The sequence below is a fragment of the Parambassis ranga genome, chromosome 10, assembly GCF_900634625.1.
Source record: "Parambassis ranga chromosome 10, fParRan2.1, whole genome shotgun sequence".
Taxonomy (NCBI): domain Eukaryota; kingdom Metazoa; phylum Chordata; class Actinopteri; family Ambassidae; genus Parambassis; species Parambassis ranga.
In genome coordinates, this window is record NC_041031.1 from 118,690 (window position 1) to 142,921 (window position 24,232).

A 24,232-nucleotide genomic window follows, 5' to 3' on the forward strand; every position below is an offset into this window, starting at 1 on the left:
TTATGTAGAAAAATATTATGCGTATAAGACACAACAAGGCTATATGTGCACGTTCACCAGTCATAGGTAAAAACATTGCTGAGTTTGAGTTATATAGCTCAATGAGCTAGTTCACTGAAAAGAATCAGGATTCACATTCTTGCCATGCCTATTTATCAATTTACAGATGGACATTACATCTTTGCAGGTATCATTGCCTAAACTTGCTTAAAAACACACATAACTATCCTTGTAAAGAAACAGTTAACAGTTTATGCATTTGGTTAGGGTGAAACCTTTTCTGACTTCCATATCTGCTGAAATTCCATGATTAAATAGATTTCTTAGATCTGGCATGTCCAGCTGTTAAACATGTAGAAATTAGAACAAAAGAATAGTGCATACTGACATTGAAGGTTCTGTTGTACTGTGCTGCTGGAGATTTCAATAGTAGCCACAGATCCAATGTGGATGCATTCATGGGCTCGAACTAGTCAAAAACACAGACCAAGTGGAGTACATGTGCCTTTGATTGTTCGTTCTAGAAAAATAAAAGAGAGAACAAACTATTCGTCTATGCGGTGGAAAGGTGGAAATACACTTTAGGCAGACCTTGACTTGGGGAGACAGGATTATTGATTATAATATAATTCAGAACGACTTTGTTTTATCACTCACGTATGTTGCGCTTGTTTCTATTTTCCTGATCGTACCTGAAGGGCCCATGGGACATCTAACCCTAGCTAATCGACTCCAACGGAAACCAGCTGAAAGAAAGGGTAGAGAAGACAAGATGGCGGAGTGAGTGGGTTGCGCTTTGTACGGACCGCTGTGACCCTGATAGGTAGCCGAAAACCCATTTAAAGGATTTAAAAAGCAACGATTCATCGAAAAGTGTCAAAAACGTCGACTGCCCTTCTGGTCAGAAGAGGATTGGGCATTTTCTGCGGCACTCTTTGCGACAGCGTTAGCTCAAAGCTAACGTTAGCCCGCGTTCGATTTGACTAACATTAGTTGCTACTTCGAGGTAGCTGTGTGGCTATTAAAGGGCCTAAGCTTGTTCAGATTTAGCCGTGGATGTGTATGCGTCGACACTGACACGATAGTTCGATTTTTCTGTGTAACAAGGATCCGAGTAGCCAGTAGCCTTGGAGTAAAGCGAGAACTCCCAAACAGCGACCGATAACTTTGTTGTAATATTGTAAGGCGTAACAGATACTGTATAATTATCTTCATCAACACCAACCGATCACAAGGAACTCTGTATGTTCTGCTGACAATCGGCCAGCGTTGCCTCATAGAATTCCCCTAAAGTGAAATTAGGTGTTTTGTCACTTGGTGGATATTATGGCGAGCAGCAGTGGTTCCAAAGCCGAATTCATTGTCGGTGGAAAATACAAGCTTGTCAGAAAAATTGGATCGGGATCTTTCGGCGACATCTATCTGGCCATCAACATCACAAATGGAGAGGTAATTTCATTTATCTAAGTCTGTATGCTGTGTGGGGTTTTATGGGACTTTTTTAGATTTTCTACAGAACACACCAGCGACAATGTCGATATGAGGTAGACTACAATATATCGTTGTAGGGTATCTAATCTACAAGTTTAGATGTTTCCCAAGTTACAACCTTATACGATGCATTAATTGTTTATCGTTTTAAACGGTCTACTAAGATATTTGCTGTTAGTGTAACCACTGTACTAACAGAGTTGTACATCTTGATATAAACATAATTACCTTTGCTATAATTTTCAGGAAGTAGCTGTAAAACTGGAGTCGCAGAAAGCCAGACATCCACAGTTGCTATACGAAAGCAAGCTATACAAAATTCTACAAGGAGGTGTCGGGATTCCACATATCAGGTAAGAAACTTTTTTTTACACCGTGTTACCGTAATGACAACGAATTTTCAGTTAATTTATATTTGAGATATGGTTAACTTTGGATCCTAAAGTGGCAGCAGCCTGCTTGGTATTAGGCCTGCTAATAAGCCAAACACTACCGGTTTGTTCTGGTTACAGGGCCTTTACCCTGAACGCACAAACCCCGTTTTTTCATCGTGATTAGCTTAAATTCCTAATTTTTTTTCACTTCAGCTGTGTATTTGTGTTTTAAATGGCTGTTTGGTTGCTAAAATGCAGGTTATTGTTGGAAATGGCCGCTCCTTTTTGTTGTGCTGCCTCCCAACATGTCTTCTACTCTGTTAGAAAATGGCGGCGGAGCAAGAAGCGAAAACAACAGTCCAGGCCTGTGATAGATGTCTTTTTACGGCATGAATAAAGCCGGACGCAGCCTTGGCTAATTAATGGCAAACACGTTTTGTTGAAGTAATTGTTGAGAGTCGACGTTAGTTGCCAAGAACAAGTGGTAGTCTTGATGAGTATTTGAAACAAACTGTCCCAGTACCTTGCTCTGCATATTGTTTAGTTGAAATTAAGATTGATTTAATTATTCGCAGTAGGGAGATTATGTTGTCATAGCAGTAGTGTACAAGAAACTATTATAATAAATATAACTACACAATGCAGAACACGCATATGTAAATAAATACAGTTATAGGTAACTGATCAGTAAGGAATACAGTGGGTGTGGTAATAGTAGTAACACTATCCTATGCAACAGTTGGGTGTCAAACCCTTACCATATATAATGTCAGACATCTTATGAATTATGCATGTAACAGTTTGAAGTTCAAATAAAATGACGTGTTAATCCAGGTTGGTGAACAGAGCTCTGACAGGAACAGATAAATTTGAGTCTGATGGTGGAAGGCAGGAATGATTTCCTGTACCATTCCTTGAAGCAGTAAGCACACTGTATCCATTAAAACTGGTTTCTAAAATGAAAATAATGGGGGACAGTAGGTTTGGCCACTGGGTTTTCCCTGGTTTAAAAATGAGGCAGAGGTGGCGTCACCTAATCACATTTACACAATGTCTTTGTATCATGTTATCAAACAAACGTTTAGCTCAAATCAAGTTCTTAAATAATACACTCTAAAAGATCAGCCTTTAGGGTTCTGATAAAGTTTGGGAGATGAATAAAATGACATGTGACGTAATGATGCATGAGTGTGCGGAACACCGTTTCTGTAACGGGGAGAGTGGTTGTTTCATTTTGACATTTGAAGTAAATAATACAGTTTGAAAGTAAGGCATTCCAGTCTGGAAAATGGGTTGATTCATTGGAGTTTTCTTGTTAAAATAATACAGCAGGTGGCATTTGTAATCTCACTGAAATGTGACATGCTTGTTAATTCTGTAGTCATTAACAGTAGCTTCTGTTGGTTGGAATTGGTAACAAAGTTAGCAGTTGTTTGAAATTATGTAGATAGAAAAAACAATACTGTTTTTTTTCTTTGTAGGCCTTTCCTGTAGTTTGTATAGGGAGTCTAGCACAAAAAGCTTTGTTCATTGAATGTACTTATAATGCTGCCTTCATGTTGCAATGAAGCTTGTCCAACCTGCTGTTCTTGCTCCCCATCCCCCGTTCTTGCTACAGTTTGGCTTGTCTTTTATCTAGGAACGAAACATCAGTTTCTGTAGTTTCCTCATTCTTTCTACACATTGACTCAACCTGACTTGTGGTGTGGGTTAAAACATTAGGCCTAGTTATGACTTAATGTAATTCCAATGTCTATTGCTCTTCATCACTTTCTGTCAAATGTATTTGTCAACACTCCAGTATTTATTGTGTCTTTGTAAAAGATGACATCTTTCATGCCAAGAAAGTAGTTCACAGAAGCAAAGATCCTTACTGTAAATATCATCGATGGGCTGTTTCTTCACAGAGAAGAGGCATAGTCTTATTACATACACTACAAGAACGGATACATTTGTTGAGCTTCTCAAGGTGGCAAGAACAAAAACAAGACAATTCGACTAGGACACTTCACGAGAGTTAGCAGTTTAGACTAACATGTTTGAAGTGGAGGAGAAATATTTGTTCTGTACTATTTTCAATTTCACAGTTGTGCTTGTTTGCCCAAATATCTGTTTACTTGAATGAGGGATGATAACAAGATGATAATGTTCAGGGAGATGGGTGTGTATGTGCTTATAGGATGACTATAGATTGAACAATAGGTCTGGCAGAGTCTGGCAGAGTCTCGCAGAGTATGTAACAATCTTTAAGGTGTTAAGACAATGCTCAATGAGTAGATCTAAGTCATTCAGTTGTGTATTTGACAATAGTTTGTCACATTTCCAAGAGTTTTAATCGAGGCAACTGGACTCAAGGATCCCCCAGGTGGCTTCTTCAGTTCTGCCACAAGTGTGTACAAATTAAGTCCACTTGGTAAGCTTTCATTTAGCTTGGTCAATTTTTAAATGCCACATTTTTCGTGTGCAAGTGAGATATCGGAGTAAAGACAGAACCACAAGCAGGATAACCGCTAGAAAAAAATTGTAGAATAAGAAATGTGATAGTGCATGCCTTAATCTTAAATAACGGGGTAATTGGTTAACTTTGATTGCATGTGATTGAGCCCACGCTGTTCTCTAGCATGGTATAAATCTTTCAGTTATTTGTGGATGCTGCAGCTACATCAAAGATGTACCATCTATCCTGGCTTCAAATGATTGACAATTGGCTCTGCTACCACTAATTAGTGATTGATGATTGTCTCCAAAAACCCTAATTAGAGCACCTCTAATAGCTTCCCCCCAGCTTGAGGTCCAGATCTACTTTTGCAAATTAAAACAAAGTTTTTAAAAATCAATTGTTTAAAATAATTGATGCGTCAATAGAAGTTTTCTTGCCATTTCAGCAACCTTTTAACACCACATTTTAAGTAGTAAAATAAATGTTACGCATGTACACAAGCGGTCAGGCTGTGTGCAGCGCAATAATGTCAATGTGAGGATTCAGCAATTCATGATCTATCTGCACACCTTAGATATTCACACACTGGTAATAACTTATTAACTCTGGATTGATTAGGAGGGTGGGTTAACAACTTTATTGGGAGCAAATGCTTTTATTAAGTGTGAGTAACTGACAGTGATGTTGTCACAGAGAGAGCCTGTTTGTGCTGTGTTCCAGAAAGTGAAGTTTTTCTACGAAATAAGTCATGAATGGATTCAAATGCAACTCCTTATTTTTCAGTTGCCTGGTTGACTAACTGCATAACAATTCACCTCCCCTATGAATTTACACAGGCGACCATTAAATGTTCACCGTTTGGTATTTATTCCAACTACAAATTCGGACACTTGTCTAAATTATACGTCACTATTCCATCTTTAATATTCTGTCAACCTTAAACAGTTGAATCTATTTTCTGCACTGTTTTTCTCTTAGGAAATGTGAAAATTATTTAACTCGCTGTCTTTCAGAATTATCATGGGTTGTTTTTTTCATCTGTGCTGTATACATTTGTTTGTTTATCTCAAATGTTACAGTTTTGTTACATAATAAACAGACAAGACATCTGCAGTTTTTAATAGGGGGCAGTGGCCTCCTCTCCACTCTGTGTTGGCAGGGTTTTTTGCAATCACTAGTTTTGGTGCAGCAGTTATAGTAATATAATATGTAATAATGTAATCCATTTTTAAAAATCGGATCAAGTTTGTTGAGTTACTAAAATGTTCTGTTTTTCCATTTATGTAGTATTTTGTGTTTATATTATTATAGTGACTTTATTTCCATGTGATATATGGCTTTTTAAAGCCTCATCTATACATGTATCAGTGATGCATTGCAAATGTTTATCTTTTAATTTAAGAGCAAAACTAGCTAACTAACTCTTTTCTGACCTCACCCAGTTAGGTCAGCTCAAAATTGTCACAACCCCTGTTTGACCTTTTTTTTTTTTATTACTATTTTGTCATCAGGTGGTATGGCCAAGAGAAGGACTACAACGTCCTAGTCATGGACCTGCTTGGACCCAGTCTAGAGGACCTGTTTAACTTCTGCTCTCGCCGCTTCACCATGAAAACGGTCCTTATGCTGGCTGACCAGGTAGCCAACTTGTACACATATCTGTGGCTGAATGTGCTGTGGGAATTGAAATTTATTAGAACGGTGGTGTTTCTCTCAAAGGTTTCATATGTGCAAGGTTTTTGTCAATATCTGTTGGTATAACCTTTGCTTGGCTTCCTGTTGCAGTTTGATTTTTCTCCTCCCAGGTCATAGACATGCAGGTGTAGTTCACAGGCGGTGTTGGCAAGAAAACCCATGTTTGACTAACATTATGTAATGATAATGGATAGCCTATGCCATGAATGTGTGTATGCTCTTTCATGCTTTTTAATTTGTTCACACAAGACCTCAAAATGTCATATGTGAAAATGGTAACTACAATCAGTTTGAAGGCTGAAGAAACCTTGTTTGCAAGTTGCACGGTGCCTGCAGATTTTGGACTGGTTAACTGACAATGTTGACTCGAGCATTCTGTACAGGTAGAAAAAAAGATGCCTAGCAACTCTGAAATATTTTCCCATGCTTATCTCTCTTTAGATGATCAGCAGAATTGAATATGTACACACAAAGAACTTCATCCACAGAGACATCAAACCAGACAACTTTCTCATGGGCATTGGTCGCCACTGTAACAAGGTAAGATCTGTCCAGGACTTATATATACTGTAAGTATGGCTTCTTGAAAATTTAACTATAGGTGTGTCTGTCAAGCTATATGATTGTTACTAAAGCAGAGAAGTCCTGATATCTACTTTACAGCAACGTTTTTATGAAGACAAATATGCGCTTAAAGTACAAGGAGTACCTTTTTGTCTTAATTACTAACCCCACTGTTAATTCTGTTTAAGAAAAAAAGGGAATTGGTCTATGGCTTGCTTTGTCTTAACACAGGTCCAACAGTAATTCTTACTACCCATGTGTAACGTAAAACCTACTAGCAGTAACATAACTTAGCAGACTAGCAAACCATATCCATCTGCCTGTAATTTAACAGTGCTGATTTCAACATGAGAAATAAAAAAAATAATAATAAAAGCAAGCTAGCTATTTTAGCAGCCAGTCATCTGAGAAATGTGCTTACAAAAACCGCTGTTATTGGTTTCATTTCAGTTTTAGCTGTCCCCAGAGCTAAAACTAAGTGCAGAAGAATTAGTATAAAGAGCCAGATGCCTTCTTCACCCCATGGCATTGCTTTGTGGCGCCTCAGTCCCCGTGTGAACCAGGGGTAAAGGCAACATGCTGTGAAAACATGGGCTCTTGCTTTACTTGTCCATGCAACATGCCCACCAAATTTCAGGCACACAGAACATAAGAGCCTTCTTGCTGTCATTATCTGTAGGTGGTTATCATGCCTAACACTATATAACTGCTATTATGCTGCAGTAATATATACACTGCCACTTACAAGTGGTCTAAAGTAATATGTCTATTATATAGCATTTAGTGACCTAGACTTAAAAGTTTACAGCAAATGATCACTAATGTTTTTGTTGTGAGCCCTTGTTGATGAAGATTTCAGTCACCCAGGTCGTTAGCTGGACTGTAGAGTTTTCTTGTAGATGTTTTGCTACTCTTCCAAGTAGCATTACTGATAAAGCTGTTTGGAGAAGCAGCAACACATCTTCAAGAAAACTCAGGAGTCCAGATGCCTCGCTTCAAACTCTTCAGTGAAAATGACTGCAGAGTGGGGGCTGCACAATTAATTACATTTTAATCTCTGTCACAATTATGGCTTTAATACAAGCAAGGTGATTTAAGATTCATCTATGTACAGAGGGTAAAGTGTTATCAGTGTTTAAGGTGCATTATTTATGCGTTATTAGGTGATCAACCAACAGTGAAAACGTGTGCAGAACAAAAGTCAGACACTTTCCAATACGTGCCTGCATGTGCAAGTTATAGTGTTTCATTTATGCTTAATTATATGCCCACACAAAGTGTGGTCACCGTTAGAATTAATAAAATAAGGGCAGGGGATATTAATTTTTCTTATCTTTCTAATCTTTCTTGCACTAGTTGAAGTTGCCTGAATTGCAAATAAATATTTTTATTTTTGCATTAGTTCTTTGTGAATTATAACAGTTGCATGATTGTTCAAAGTTAACTCATAATTAATTTAGTTATTCACAAGTTTTACAAATTTGCTTGCTTTACATTATTTTAATTGTTACAACAAACTGTTAATATTTTTTTCAACAGAATAACCTTAAAGGTTCTACATGTTAAAAAATGCTAAAACCGTAACATGGTGTTTTTATTTATGTCGCTGATTAGTGCAGATTTAAGGTGTTTCCTGAAATACCACAAATCTGAGTTATACCACAATGCCTTTATTTTTTGACACAATAACAATCAAAGTAAAGTCACCCCTGGTGCCTGGCTGTAGTATACATTAGAAACCCCTCCCGCAAATGTCTCTTTTGTGTTTCAAAGGTGTTTTGACATTTTAGGTAGTTCTTACACTTTTGCACAGGTATATTAATGCTTGGAATTTATATGTATACAGGCCCTGTTGTAATTATTAGGGCCTAAGCAATGCTCAAAATCTGTGTTTTGTTTTCTTTATTTGGGCACATGCATCAGAAATTTTATGGGTCTGCATCTTGAATATAAAAAAAATATTCCCTTATACCAAAAGCAAGTGTGCCATTTTGACTCTGAGGGTTCCAATTTTATTTGCAATTTATATTTGCACAAACTGCTTACTAGAGATTTACATAGTCCAATCAGCTTCAACTTTTTTATCACACTGTGTGGCAAAAGCCTAGCAAAGTATTGCTGATTTAACAAAAAGAGTGCATTCTTCTCACTTACTTGTACATGGCCTATTACCTTAAAATCTGAAATGCCGATATTTAGTTGTAGTCATAGCACCCTTCTAGTTTCTACAGCTTTTTTATTACATGTTCTTGTTTGGGTGTTTTTTTGGGTCACTCCCCTCCCCCACCGATTATTGACAACATCACTTAACATTTGGTTAGGGATATTTTAAGTTGTTGATAATGCTATGGATTGTATTTTGTAGCATTTGTTTTGTGGAATGCCTCCTGCTTGATCTCAACTAAAGCTTTGTTTACACTACGCCAGCTTAACAACCAGTGACATTTATGTTGGAAAGGATCAGGAACCCGTCCTGAATAAAAACACTTTTCTCCTTACAAAAGCCTGTTGACAACTGGGCTTTTGGGTTCTAAGCTAACCCGTCCACCATTTTCTGTGAAAACTTGGTCACTGGGTGCTTTGTCCCAAACACTGTAGTTACTTTTCAGCTGACTCACCTTTATAGGAGCTGAGCTGGGCAAATGTAGACCCCCAGACTGTGAATGCTGCTTTTCTGTCAGAAGAGGCATGTGAGAGCCTCACTCAAGCATGTGCAAGCATGCAGCTACCAGGTTTGGCATTTCATGGGCCAAGGTTACATCCAAGGAAGTGAAATATGCTTATTTGTGGAAGACAAGGAAACTGATTTGCTGCCAGTCTTTCCAGAGTTGCTTGAGGTGAACAAACTACATGGAAAGCATACAATGCAAGAAGAAGCACCCCTTTATGGGGAACTCCCAATTGGATTGCAAAGGAATGAAAACTTAGAGCATCTACTAGTTGAGAGGTGCCCACACTTTTTTGGCTTGTGAGCTACTTTTACAATGGCCATGTCTAAATGGTCTACCTACACTAATCTGTGATCACAAAAAATGCTATGTCCCCCTGACATGCACATACGGAAAGCATTGTTGGCATCGACTCAAGTAAATAGTACATTTTGTTTTCTGCTGCTGCTTCAGTGTGTGAGAAAGTTACTTTGCCCCACACGGCAATACCAAAACTATGGTTTTTCTGGCAATGTTTATTTTGAGCAAAGTTTTGCATTTAGTGTTGGTAACAACAGTCCATATATCCATATATACGTGTGTGTGTGTGTGTGTTTGTTTATTATTAGTAGGGGTGGGACGGTTCAGGAAAAAAATCAGAACCGTTCTGTTCGGTTGTGGACATGCGCATCAAGTAATGCAGGGAGGCGTTTTTACCACAGCATGGAGACAAGTGTCTCTCTTGCTACATTTGGCTGCTTTTCAAAAGCAACTAGTAACGTTTTGAGACCGACGTGAAATCATTCTGCAGTCAGGCTACTCTCCTCGACAAGCAGTGACTGTGAGCTCCTCCCCCGCATCAAAAACACTCACAGCCAGTCAGTTTCACGCAGCAGTTTCACGCAGCAGTTTCAGCTGCAGGCAGAGCAGAGAGACCTACACTACTCTGCGTCCAATAGTGCGCAAAGCTGCCGCTGGTCCAGTCAGCAGTGCAGACAGAAATGATATGCTGCCGTGCAAATAAGATAAATAACATGATCTGTTTACTTTGTTTAATAAAAGAACGAGGTGTAGACCTGTTCTATAGGAAAGGTTATCTTAACTGGCTTCTGTTAGGATCTGGTGCTATATAGAAATGAAATTGACCTGATATAATGATAGAGGAAACACTGAACTGATTCTTAAATATGGTAAATGTTGGAGAGCGACAGAGGACTTTATACTCACCGCTGGTTTTACGTGGCGTACACGGTAAAGAGAATCTTTGTTCGTTCTGTGAAAGAAACGTTGATGTTGTTATTGAAACGTTTTATTATGGCCCGAGCACCGAACGGTGCAAGAACCCTATTGAAACCCTAGGGATTATTTATTTATTTATTTTAGTTTTTTTCCGCCTCAATGATCGCATTTTTGGAGGCCTTAACATGCCCCAAAACACACCAAACTAACTTCTCTGTTTACTGTCCGATCTGTACCAAATGTTACATGTATGATCAGAGTCTGACCCTAAACACATATATAAAACAATATTGAGGATTTGACAGAACGCCACCTACTGGCTACACCTGCCTGTTTTGAATAGGATCATAAAAATTGGCACACATATGTATCACCCCAAGACGCACAAAAAGTCTCTTAGACCCTCCCTCCAAACCCAACAGGAAGTCCGCCATTTTGAATTATTTGGTCATTTTTGTGATTTGTGACCCTGTTACAAAAATAGAGAATAGACGCATTCCAAAACTCTTTCAAAAGTGTTAGGGTGTGGACGGGGCGTGGCCTCAAAGAAACTCGCTGTATTTTTTGCCCTAACGCGTAGCCCCTCTGTCCAGTTCAACAGCAGCAATAAAATTGGCACACATGTATCACCTCCAGACGCACAAAAAAGTCTGTTGGACCCAACAGAAAGTCTGCCATTTTGGCTTTTGTGGCCAAAACTTTTCAAGCAAGCAGTATTAGGGATGAGCGACAACACATCGGACAGCAACGTTTATGTTTCTGGACAGGTAACGTCTTAATGTGACTCTTCTAAAGGAGGCCCTGCTAATGTTTCTACTTGTAAATAGCCCAATAGGTTGATAAAAATTAATATTTTGTTTAGCTTTCTGTTCAGGATTTATTTTATGTTCCTTATGTTTAACATACAACAGCTAAGCCATATTTTATTCAATTGATTTTGTTATACTAGCCTACATAAATGTCATTGTCTGTACTGTATCCCCAATGGTACAATAAATCACTAGTTAAGGAATATGACATGCAGTTTTTCAGTAAACAATATTTAGCTTTTAATCTTAGTGAAACTGAGGGGAAATTCAGGCCCAGGAATATTGCAGCATATCAATTAATCGTTGAATCGATCGATAAGGTCATTCAACTAACGATTAATGAATTAATCGATAATTTTCATCCCTAAAGCTGGATCCATACTCCACGAGAACAGAGAACTCCCTTCCCCCTGCCGACGTTACGTGACGGGATGTATTATTGCAGACAGTCAGTGTGACGTGCGCTGTGTAGGAGGGCCGTATGAGGAGTTCTGCACACACACGCACACGGCTTAAACAGGCAATCGGTTGGGCTTTAGGAGAGTTTATACAGCCAAAATCTAAAAATCAGACCAGGCTTATAATTGAGGCTGGCATTTATATGTCCAAATCCATAATCAGACCAGGCCTGTAAACGGGACCGGCTTCAGTTCGGAACTTGGCTATAATTTGAAGTTTTACAGTACAGTCTTCGGGTACACCACCAGTCGACACTGCTCCAAACACCCTGCGACTCTGCGTTGTGATTAGTCATGATGGGGGCACAGGTATTGTAGAGAAAGAGACAGCGGTTCAGGTGATTGCAGCTGAGCCTGGGTCTTTCGCCGTGCTTTATTAGCTGCTCCACAAACAGTCTTTTTTAGAAGAACAGAACCTCTGAAAACAACTACATCTGGGCAACTACAGTGTCCCAGAAGACATAAAATGAGCAGCGTAAGAACTGTCACTCCAGCCAAATTAACTGTCTCTAGCAAACCGAAATCCATATATATGTCCATATATATCCCTGCCTGGACCTTCCCCTACCTCAACTCCATACATTACAGGGCAGGCCAGTAGAATTAGTTTGCCTACATATAACTGGATTTTGTATTAGAGGAAGTCTTTTTAATGTCATGTTTCATCAATTACTCACCAAATTGAAATTGACTACATAAATACTTTAATTAGATATATGGAATTATTTGTCAATACTCAACTGGATTAAAGCAGCAAACATTCCGTCAGAGTAAAAAAAAAATCTTATATGTTGTATGTATTTATTTGATTATGGGCATATACCGTAGTTTCGCAACCGCATTTCACCTTTAATCACCTAATTGTTTGCTGCGTTACCAACTCCGCCTATGCTGAATTAGGGGCGTGGGATGGTCCATTATCAAAAAAATTGAGTGAACTCCAGATATCACCAACCTTCTTCTCTTTGCAAATATCTGCTGATTCAGGCTTTCCTTAAATAGTTTATAGGCGTCAGGCATTGCGCTTAGAGAGGAGAAGTATCTGAAATTCTGGGTTGATTCTTGTGTCATCAGCAATGTGAGCTCCTGAACTAAAGAGCAGTTCACTCTCTACACTGCACAGTGGTGTCAAACCATGGCAGTTCTGTGGTGAGGAGTGCTACTCGACATCATTTTTTTTTTGCCTCATTAAAGCCTTTATCATGCACCACAAGGGCAGCAGATTAAATTAAGTAGGATGCTCACATTAAAATACAGAAACATTTTTATTATTCACCTGCCTAAAAATTATATTATTGATGTTCTTTATCTGATCTGTATTATTGTGGTCTTAGTCCACTTGTTACAATGAGATACCTTTCTTCTTATAAACATACAAACAAAAAAGTGGTGAGGGAAAAGTCCCATTTAATGGGAAGAGCCCTTGTTCAGGACCAGGCTCATAAGGGGCGGGGGGCCCTCCTGCTGATGGCTGGCTGGATGGGGAAAGTGAAACTCAAGAAAGGCAATGTCAAGAGTTCTGCTTCATTTAAAGGGTTTTGCCAAAAACGTGTCCTTGACCATTCAGGAACCTTTTGTTGCTCATATATGAAAAAAAGTTGCACAAACCTTCCTTGAGAAATGCTAGGGTAGCTCTTGCTGTGTATTCTGGCTCATTGTTCATCTGTAATATGAAGTGGTGCTGTTCCACTGGCAGACTGGCCATGCCATAATTCTGCCTCAAGTGAAGATGTGGTATGCTTTAGGTTTTGAGCTGTTCCTTTTCTTCTCTAAAATTTCTATCATGTATCATTCTGGTACAAATTAATCTCTGCTTTGTTGGTTTAACAATTCCCATTCCAGAGACTAGGCAACTTTTTTTTTTTACTAAATCCAATCTGGCATTATTGCTCTTCAGCATGACCAGTGGTTTGTACTTGTTGTAAAGTCTCTGTATTTACATTTGAATTTAGTATTAACATTTAGACTGTAGACTTTGACAGTGGCACACCTATCTCCTCCAGAGCGTTCTTGATTTGGCTAGATGTTGTGAAAGGGTTTTTCTTCACTTTAGATATCTTACTTGATCTGCCACTTTTAGGAACAGACTGCCTGTATTGTCCATTCCCAGTGTTTTGGCAGCCTCTTTTGGTTTATTTTAGTTTTTCTTTCGGCCCAATACTGGTGTGTGTATATAGGTTTATATTGTAAGTTACATTTGCATTTGGTGTGTTTTCAATGAAACATTCAGAATCATTCACTCCCAGAGTTTTTATTTGCCTAATTACTAAGCTTTTAGAGCCATTTGTTTTATTACACAATGCATTCAGAAGGTTTTCAGATCCTCTTCACTTTTTAAACTTGAAGAAAGTAAAGAGGGTCTAAATACTTTCTGAATGCACTGTATGGGCCATCAAAGATGTGTAATGATAATGGCTATAGTTCCTGAAAGGTTGATGTCACACATGTCATAACTCTTTAATTAAAGTAGAAAGAAACTTTGCTTACATCTTGACTATTTTATTTCAAATTCAGAAAGGTGATGTGCAAGACAAAATGCCTCAAACTTATCTTGTTCTAATATTTATGCACCTGAGTGTATGTTTAGTAACTATCTGCAGTTGTAGTGTCCATATAGTGTAGAATATTCCTGAGATGAAAGTACAGATTAGACGGACAACAGTCAAGTTAGGGTAATCTAATCTACACCGTTATATGCTATGTGGTCACATAAAATGCAATCCCTTGGCACAGATGAAAGAAAAAGGGCTTGTCCATCCAAAAATGCAGATTTTGGAGGTCCACCCACTGGACCAACAAAATGTATTTTATTTACTTGGCAAGGCACAATTGGCCTGCATTTGGCACTTTTGCTCCAAAGAGCTATCACTGTGACAGGACAACAATGATACAAATACTTTTAGTGTTCTAAAATTGACTGTGGTTTTCTCTCGCTATATGGCAAGAATAATCACATCTGTTCAACAAATATTTAAAGCAAGTTTTATTTCCTGTTTAGGTCTAGCCCTGGATGTACAATAGCCAGTGTTTGTCCTGTAGCTGTACAGGACACAACCATGTGGGTGCAAAGACAAGTGCTAGTTGTGCTCGTTTAAATTGTTACTGAAGGTGGTTAGAGGCTATGTAATTTTGACCCCTGCCCCTCTACTGTCTGCCCTAGTGTTTAGATTCATCAGTGGGGAAGAGGAAAAGAAGCTTGGCGGTTAGCTCTTCTCAGGACCCATCTTTCTCAGGATTAAACCAGGTGTGACCTTTATCACAACACCAGCTGCCTCACAATAGTAGTTGTCGCTTTGCAATCATACCTAACTACACTGGTTTAAATTGAATCAGACCACCAGCACCCATCTGCATTTGCTTAATACCCAACAAGTCACATCAGCCAAATACTGCATCAGTCAATGTACACCTTTTACAATGGTAGAGGAAAACGCACTTTCCATTGCCATTGCCTAAAGATTAGCTGTCATTCCCATTTACATTTATTGTAATAATGGGTCCCACCGTTAAACAATGCGGAAAAGGCTTTTTATCAACACTGTAACCCGTTCCTATCTGTTGTGATTGGCTTAAGTGTAATAAAAAGGTACATTCAGGTGCAATGTGTTTTTTTTTTTTTTTTTTTTTTTTTTTTTTTTTTTTTTATAAATTTTAGAGTAAATAATCACAGCTGAGGCAGTGCTGAACTTGATTAACCTAAAACTTACATTGTAATGATTAGCAGCATGTCACAAGTTTGTTTAAATCAAAAGCATCATAAAAAAGACAACAGTGTTGTGCATGAAGCTATACCAGCAATTCAAATAATGCCAATTCAAGTAATGTTAAAACATTTAATATTTTGTCTTTAAACATGCCTTTCTTGTAGGTAATTCACAAGCCAACCTACTACTACTAGATCCACTTAAACCAAATTAGTGTTATCATTGCCCATATGTGTAATTCCGTTTAGAGAGCAAAATTGTCTAAGGCTAAAATACAAAAAAAAAACACCATTTAACAGAAAGAAACGTTAGGCAGAACCACATGGTGGCATCAGGCTAGCCGAGTAGTGACATGGAAAACAGGGACAGGGTAAAGGAACCAAGCACTATATATACAGAGTACAAATAAGATTAGATTAATCATTAAGAACAACCATGAGGTTGTGCCTGGTACCTACGAGACTAATAATTCTAGATTAGATGCAGAAAGACCTCATTTAAAGTATGAATTATAGAGCTACTTAATGGTCATATTGAATCCTAATAAGATTTTTATAGAAGGAACAAAAAATATTGAAGATATTGTTCTAAAGACTTTCAAACTCTAAGGGGAGAAGAAGCAAATAGCTAGCCACATTGTTGGTTGTTTGACACTCAGTTCAAGTGAGGTGTGAGTGTTTCAGTGGCAAATAACATCTGTGCATACCCTCTACTATCATAGCACAAAGGCAGAAATCTCTCAATAATGTAACGTATTTACATTCTTTCTTTGGCTGCTGGGATGGACAGCTGTAAGCAATAGACTGGCAAAGGTTTAATAGCTGTGTGATAATCCCACAGCATTCTCATCTTCAGACTATTGTCAAGCCAATGTGCATGTCACATGCTTAACCAGGAGTTTGCCTTTTACGATGTCTGCTGCTTTCGCTTCTGCTGCCCAAACCTGGGCTAATGTATTTGTTGCCGCTTAAACTTTATTTTTTATTTTTCAATATCTTGATTTATATGTTATGTCTGTGCCTAAATTACAATTAATCTTGTACCGTGAATTTGTTTAGCAAGCCAAAATTAAACGCCAGTTAACTATATAAATAGGAAAATGATATATTATTGTGTTGGATGCACTAAAATCTGCTATTACATGTATGGTTGCAGTTGGTCATAGTGAGTGACAGCGTTGTAACATATTCTAGTATATTTATTATCAATTTGTTGTTGTAGCTTCAGAGTGTGAAAAAGGCTATCAGCAGAATCTCTTGAAGCATACTGCCTAATATGAACTTCAGGTTGTTTTTCATTTGACTTTCACTGTCTTTAAGACATTTAAAGCCTCCTTCTATATGGTGGGTGCCATATAGCCGTTTTTTGCCATTGAACCTTTGGTAATAAACCGTTGCCCACAGTTGTATCCTGGGAAATTCATTTACAAGTGAAGAATAAATGCACTGTGCACACTTGCAGACCATAAAACTTCTTTTATAGAGGTCTGTACTATGGTCATTTTTTTATAATTTAATTGTAGCATTCTGTCTAATAGGATCAATGTGCAAATTTCTTTTTTTTTCTCTTCTCAAAATCAAGTGCTGTTGTGCAGTGAAGGCTATAGGAGACGATGTAATGTTTTGGTGGCTTAATTGTTGATAACCCAAATTGTTATATTATTATTAGTATTATTAACTGTTAATGTAACTTCTTTTTTGAGGATGGTCACTGTGTGGTCATGCTGACTGTTATGTCTTCTCTCTGTCCCTCTCTCTTTCTGTAGTTGTTCCTTATTGACTTTGGTTTGGCAAAGAAGTACCGAGACAACCGAACACGGCAGCACATCCCATACAGAGAAGACAAGAACTTGACTGGCACAGCCCGCTATGCCTCTATTAATGCACACCTGGGCATTGAACAAAGGTCTGTTTTAACCTTCCTAAACCTTTTAACCTTCCCATTTGAATATAAATGTCTCCAAAAAGCAAACCTCTAAGCATTTTCCATGATAACAAATCAATTATAGCTCCAACTCCTCCAAGTACCAACACTTTACCACAGGTAGAGAGATATAGCAGGCATATATTGTGGATTTCTTCTCTTTTATGTACTCTAGTCCATTAGGTGCATAAAATAGTTAATTTGGTGTTAATACCTGTCACATGGTAAACACAGTGTTGAAAATACTGTGTCCACCCATTGGTCTATGTATGGAAAACGCTGAATGGCCTAGACTCTTACTGAGCATGAGACATTAAGGGCAGGTAGCATCAGTGTCTATCATGGCAAAGCTTTGAATCTTCTGGTGTTACTGTTGCAATAGGAATTAAAGAAAAAACACATTTTAGATGACTGAAGAAAACGGGTAAAAAATAGCTTAAAAAGCCAAATTTGTTCTTTGGTTAATTTTCTATTAGTTTTTTTCAAAACATTGTGTGAAAATTGTAGGGAAATGGCACATTGAAGTGATATTGTATGTTAAGCATTTTTTGCAACATACCATCACACCATTATCTAATACCTAAAAATAATGCTCCTACTACTCAGAGTACTAGTTGCCCCTTAAATGCATCTCATTGATAATGGTTATCATCCCAAAATACAGTGCAGATTTTGTCAGAAAGGTACTCATGCTCAGGTTCTTTTCTATTTTATTTTGTTGTCCAGTCGCCGTGATGACATGGAATCACTAGGCTACGTGTTGATGTACTTCAACAGAACCAGTCTGCCATGGCAAGGATTAAAGGTATGAAATGGACTCTTGTTCTTGTGTGTTTACATGTTATTGAGAGTTGTGTATATCCTTAAATAAACACATACATGACAAAAAGCCAGGAAGATGTATGTGTTAATTTATTTTAGGGATCCACTGATCCAATATTTGGTATCAGGATAATGCCAATTATATATATAAACTGGATCGAACATGGAAAATGAGCATTTCCAAACCCTGCTGAGCTGATTCAGCTATCAGACATTAACAGAAAAACAACATTGCTGCTCATTCATGTTTTGGTAGTGTCCTGGTGCAACAATATTTCTGTATTTGACCACATTGGGACTTCCATAGAAAAATATTAACAACTCACTTGAGTTATTGAGAAGGAGAAGGTACAAGATTGGTATCTATCTTGGCATATACTCAGCGTCATGGTATCAGACAAAACTGGTTGACCTATCCCTTATTTGCTTTGGCACCAAGCAAAGGTAATCACTACCTACTGTAAAATACGTGGGTGTGGAATTAGGTGTGTCCTGAAATGAACAGATGCACTTAGAGCTCATTCTAATAATGGGTATAGGAAAAGAATTCAGGAATTCAAAATTTAGGAATTCCTTAAATTTTTCACTTTGTTATATTGCAGATATTTGCTGAAGTCATTTAAGTTCATTTGGGACCATGTGATATTTCAGTTTTTCTTTTTTAATAAATCTGCAAAATGTCACCGCTTCTGTGTTTTTCTGTCAATATGGGAAATTAACTTAAATGATTTTAGCAAATGGCTACAATATAACAAAGAGTGAAACATTTAAGGAGGGCTGAATACTTTCCGTACCCACTGTATAAAATAATTCTGATTTCACTGCTGTTACCGAAGCTAATGTGTTAATGTTATAAAGGTTCACAACCCCTGATTTGTCTTTGTCAAAATGTTACACTTTTTCCCCATGTGTTTCCTTAGGCTGCCACAAAGAAGCAGAAGTATGAAAAGATTTCCGAAAAAAAGATGTCCACCCCTGTTGAGGTCCTCTGTAAGGTAAATACACTAACTTGTACAGTGGTCTAAGTTAGCTAATCCCACATATCCTCATCTTAATTGTATGAATGTTTACAGGGTTTCCCAGCAGAGTTTGCCATGTATCTGAACTACTGCCGTGGCTTACGCTTTGAGGAGGCACCGGACTATATGTATTTGCGCCAGCTGTTTCGCATCCTCTTCAGGTAAGCACGTTGAAACTCCAGGAAAACGGGTTGACGATTCTCAGTCATCCAGGTCAATTACATTTAGATAGTTGAGGCAACTGGACTTGTAAAGCTCTACAAGTTCAGTTGCCTCAATCTTTTGAACTCAAGGGAACCAAAATTAGTTTGAGTTTTGATGCCAGTGTTTACTGAGAAAATGTTTTCTATATGCAATGTATGATAAACAATTAACCTCAAACTTTGGAAAGTCATTAGCTAATAAAATATGAAAAGCTAATGTAGTAGTAGAGTATTCAGTTTGTACCATAGCTGCTTAAGTCAGTGTTTAGTGATTCTTCTCTTGCAGCAACTGTGGCTGGCAGAAATGTTAGAAAGTATTTCTTACTTAAAAGACATTACTTCTTTCCAGCTGTTTTTTTGTGATATTTCAACCAGCTAATTGTGAATGTTAGTGTATATGTGGAATTTGTTTGTCAGCCACACAAATAGGCAGGCCACTCAACTACCATATTTTCACAACTATAAGGCACACCTAAAAGCCTAAAATTTTCTCAAAAATAGTCAGTGCACCTTATGTATGGTTGAGTATTGTATTAACATTTTACCTCATAAAACTAGCTGACAGCTAGCACAGTTTTCGCACTGCTCAGTCAGTCAGCAGAGTTGTAGAATCACTGTCACTGTGAAAGCATTTTAAATGCCGTCCAACGCTACTTGCTACACGGCACCATTCAGAGCTAACTGAATCATCCAGGCTATGCACACTCATGGAGACTCATCCACAGAGACTCCGAGCAGACGGACTTTGACTCTGTGCTTAGCTGTTGGGAGGATCCTGATTCTTTCTCAGCTATATAGAGTTGCATGTTTAATCTAGCAACCTAGCATATAGCCTACAATTTATCGATGCGCTTTGTGAAAAAACATTCTTATTAAACAAGCATTTACACAAACGTTAGTCTATTTACTGGCTAGTGTATTTCATGCACACATGAGGGTTACAGCCCAGGCAGAGCACAAAACTCACCAGCACTCTAGCTCGTCCCCCTGCTTAGAGAGCAGAGGACTGGAAGTTGGTGGCTCTTGTTTTTACATACCAGATTCCGTACAGTGCGGACTTGAAGTGACTCTAAAACCCTATTCTCTTTAGTGAACACAAGTCAGTAAAAGGAATTAAGAACTGTATTAAAGAATGTGTTATTTCTGTATATGTGTTTTTTATTCTTTTAGGACGTTGAATCACCAGTATGACTACACGTTTGACTGGACCATGCTGAAACAGAAAGCGGCTCAGCAGGGGACCTCCTCCGGGGGCCAGGGCCAGCAGGCACAAACCCCCACAGGCAAGCAAACTGACAAACCCAAGCCTAACATGAAAGGTTAGTAGCAAACAGCCAAGTGACGTTTTTTTACAGACACCAATTGCTTATATATTAATTCAGTATTCTTATATAGGGTTATAAGAAATTGTTTTAGTCTGCTACCCATACCATAGTGCCCCTTTAAGGAAATTGGAAGACCATTGTTCCTGCTGGAATGATGAAGCCAAACAACATAAGTTTAAGGAGGCACCCTAAAAGAACAGAAAACAACAATAAAAAATATACAATTGGTCTGTCTTGCTGAAGCAAAGACGTCCTTGGGGAATTTGACTACTAACTTTGCTGTCATGCTATTCTGTTCCTTTGTTGGTGCTGGACAGCAGGCTTTCTCTGCTTTGACACTGTTTCTAAACTGACCACTGAGTTGTATTTACACACCTGTGACTCTTCTTCAGTCTTTCTTTATTAACATTCCTTCTTAATAAAAAGGATTATGTTAAAGACAAACGACTGATAGTTGTACACTGACAATTGCATAATTCCTTTCCACGAAGACAGGTTGGTGTTTGCTATCCGGTTGCGGGATAATTAACGTCTTCCCAATAAAAGAAATAATGTTGCCGTGGCAACAGGTGATAGATGGTGCGGTTAAAATATTTACCCATCAGACGCTGCTATTCAGCCTAATTGTGATGCAGCCTTATGCTCTGTGTTTGCATTGATGCGGTAAAATTTTTTTTTCTGGGGACTTAGTCAAGACATTGTTAAGGCAGCCGTCCGAATTATAAAGCACTGCAGGAAACCTTGACAGGTGTAACGAGTTGAGTGATTTTTACAAGTGCTCTGATCAATGCGTTGCTGATTATCAGCTAATAGTCACTACTTAAATGGCTGAATCAAAAAGGCAGATCAGACAAACCAAATAACATAGTTTAGTCCAATTCCCTAGAATTACACTGCCAAGAGTACCCGTTCATGACTCTCTGGCCAACACATAGGACTGGCTACTAATAGTAGATGCATATATTTTTTCATTTCCAAATATAATGAATAAAAAAACAGCAGGTATGCTATATTGTGGTCAGCTTGTCTGTTTGGAGTGAAGAAGAGCGAGAAGGGGCCATACACAATCGTTAATTGACATTTCTATACAGAAGCACTGGCTTTTATTTAATTATGAATAAAATTAGAATCATCAATTTGTTTTTTATTAATAATTTGGCTGTATTTAATATTTGCATGTTATGTCTACTGCTGTACAAGTGTCCTATTGAAATTGTACACATTTCACAACCCAAAATTTAAAAAAAGCCGTTTTTAGTAGGGCTGGATTTACTTGATAAACTTGATCTCAGTGCATTTCCTAAATAGGAGGTCAATGTTAAGCTTGTCAAATACTTGAGAACAGAGAAATGTATTCATTTATGGAAGTGGCAAGAACAATAACATAGTAAGTTTGTTTCGAGTGAGACTTGTCATACTTCACGGGAAATGTATGTGCATTACTCTTCATGCGACCCTGCCACTGCAGCGCACAACACTTGTGCACACAGGTTTCTCTGCTGAACACTGTGAGAAACAGCAGTTTATGCGCACGTTTAAAGGACAAGAAAGATTTGTTGCTATTTGCGATTTCGTGATTTTGCTTGTTTGCCTAAATATCTGTCTATCTGAATGTATAACGAGACAATAATGTTCAGATAGGTGGACATAGCATCATAATAGATTGAACAATAGGGCTGTCAGACAGTATTGTTTTACGTAAGATTCTGCGCTTGTGGAGACTTTCTGCATTTACTATGCCCACTCCAAAATTCTGGCCAATCACACAGTAGTTCTCGGACATGACCAAGAAAAAAGTTCTGCTCAGACGATGTATCGAGAACAAGGTGCGAGACCTCCCAAACAAGTGCTCAGAGAAGAAAGTGATGTCATTTTCTTCTCCGAGTGCTGAAAGCCAGATTTCTGTGTTCTTGTGGGGTATGTAACAGCAAAGTCTTCAGCTTTGTCACTGAATGCTTGACATTGATAAAATCCGTGTGAATCACCAGTTGAATTTAGGAAGAGCTAGAGCTGTCCCACGGTCAGTTGAACTATATCTGTATGTATTGCTAAATCTGTCGCCATCATTGCCAGGTGTCAAAATATAAAATTTGAAACAATTGCTTTAATTATGTAATTTCACTTAAATATTTAAATTTCTTCATACCCTCTCATACAATACATAAGCCAAATAAAGAAAGATGTAGACATTAATACCCCTCATGATTCAAAAGCTTGTATGTCCACTTTAGAAGCAATAACTCTTAACTAATCATTTCCTGTATGACTTCTCACGTTGTTGTGGAGAAAGCCTATTCTTCTTTATAACATTGATTCAGAGATTGAGAATTTAAAACCTTGATTCTGTTTTTTTATTTTAATTAGATTAAGCTTTAGTTGTTCCACAATAGGGAAATTGCATTGTTGCAGATACAGTATAGGGTAAGATGAAAAAAGATATAGTCTAAATAAACTAGCTATAAAGATACAATATGGTTAAAGAATAAGATTTTCCCCTTTTGTACAATGGTGGCAGAACCATTGTCTGTCTGTACAATACAGTTGTAATCATACGGTGTTATGGTCATGGAAGAAGAAAATATCCCAAGTCAACAAAAATGGTTAATTCAGCAAAAACCATAAAAAAAAGTCTTCTTGAGATTTTATTGCATGTTGCTACTACTGTATTACACTGCAGTAGATTTAACTGTCCTGCACACTACTCACTACATCAGTTCAAAGTTAAACTAGTTGCCAGCTGAAATATAAAAAACAATGCCATAATTATCAGTGGTGTATTTGCTTTCTTAGTCAAATCCAGTTTGTAGCTAATTTTGACCAGAAAATGTACCTTACATTCTTGACTGTTAGATCACCAGTGCCTACCATCTAGACAGACTGCGTTAAGACTTGGGATTTCTGTTTATATTTTCCTTTCCCCTCTGTTTCCTGCTCTTTACTACTGACTTTTTACTTTCTACCTGCTGGTGCAGAACCCCATCTGTTGGCCGGAACACAGCTAATGATTCTACCTGTGTTTGTTTCTGTGTCTGTAGGTTTCTGAGTGGTCTCTGCCCTGAGCAGAGCTGTTGAAGCGTTGGTGACCAGGACCAACAAATCTCTTCCTGGACAAGCGACAAACAGAAAGTCTGTGTCTTTCCTTCCCTCATAACTATCTATGTAATGAAAATATATAGATTTACACACACCTTTGTCAGTTGTGTTATCTATATATTCATATATGTATATAATAAAATTCTCCACCCTGAAAGAAAAAAACATTTTTAGGATGTGGAGACTGTAGCCCCTTGCCCTCACCAAGACACACAACCCCCTCCTCGTCCTGCCATTCATCCATCTGTCTCTGTCCTCCTTTCAGTGTTGACTCTTTTAAGGTTTCCTTGGAAACTGAAGTTGAGATAGCCAACTGACCTTCTGTTTTTTTTCTTCCAGTGGAAACATCTTACAGCCTCTCTTCCCTTCTTCACTCCCTAATTATTTCACTCCCTTCTTTTACCAAGCAAATGTTAAAACAAGTA

The 24,232-nt window shown here is 38.1% G+C and overlaps 1 protein-coding gene across 4 annotated transcripts; it reads left to right on the forward strand.

Moving 5' to 3' along the window:
• The first annotated feature begins 724 nt into the window (after nucleotides 1-724).
• On the forward strand, nucleotides 725-24,151 carry csnk1a1 (casein kinase 1, alpha 1). Of its 4 annotated transcripts, none has more exons than XM_028416755.1 (11): nucleotides 725-1,449; nucleotides 1,738-1,844; nucleotides 5,817-5,943; nucleotides 6,442-6,540; nucleotides 14,879-14,962; nucleotides 17,188-17,327; nucleotides 18,072-18,150; nucleotides 19,088-19,162; nucleotides 19,241-19,347; nucleotides 20,560-20,708; nucleotides 23,750-24,151. In XM_028416755.1, exons 1-11 carry the CDS (start codon nucleotides 1,327-1,329, stop codon nucleotides 23,755-23,757), a joined length of 1,098 nt encoding a protein of 365 aa, XP_028272556.1. In that variant the 5' UTR covers nucleotides 725-1,326; the 3' UTR covers nucleotides 23,758-24,151. The 4 variants fall into 4 exon arrangements, with proteins under 4 accessions (XP_028272556.1, XP_028272558.1, XP_028272559.1 ...); XM_028416757.1 differs by having other exon boundaries at nucleotides 20,560-20,672; XM_028416758.1 differs by lacking the exon at nucleotides 14,879-14,962.
• The last annotated feature ends 81 nt before the right edge of the window (nucleotides 24,152-24,232 follow it).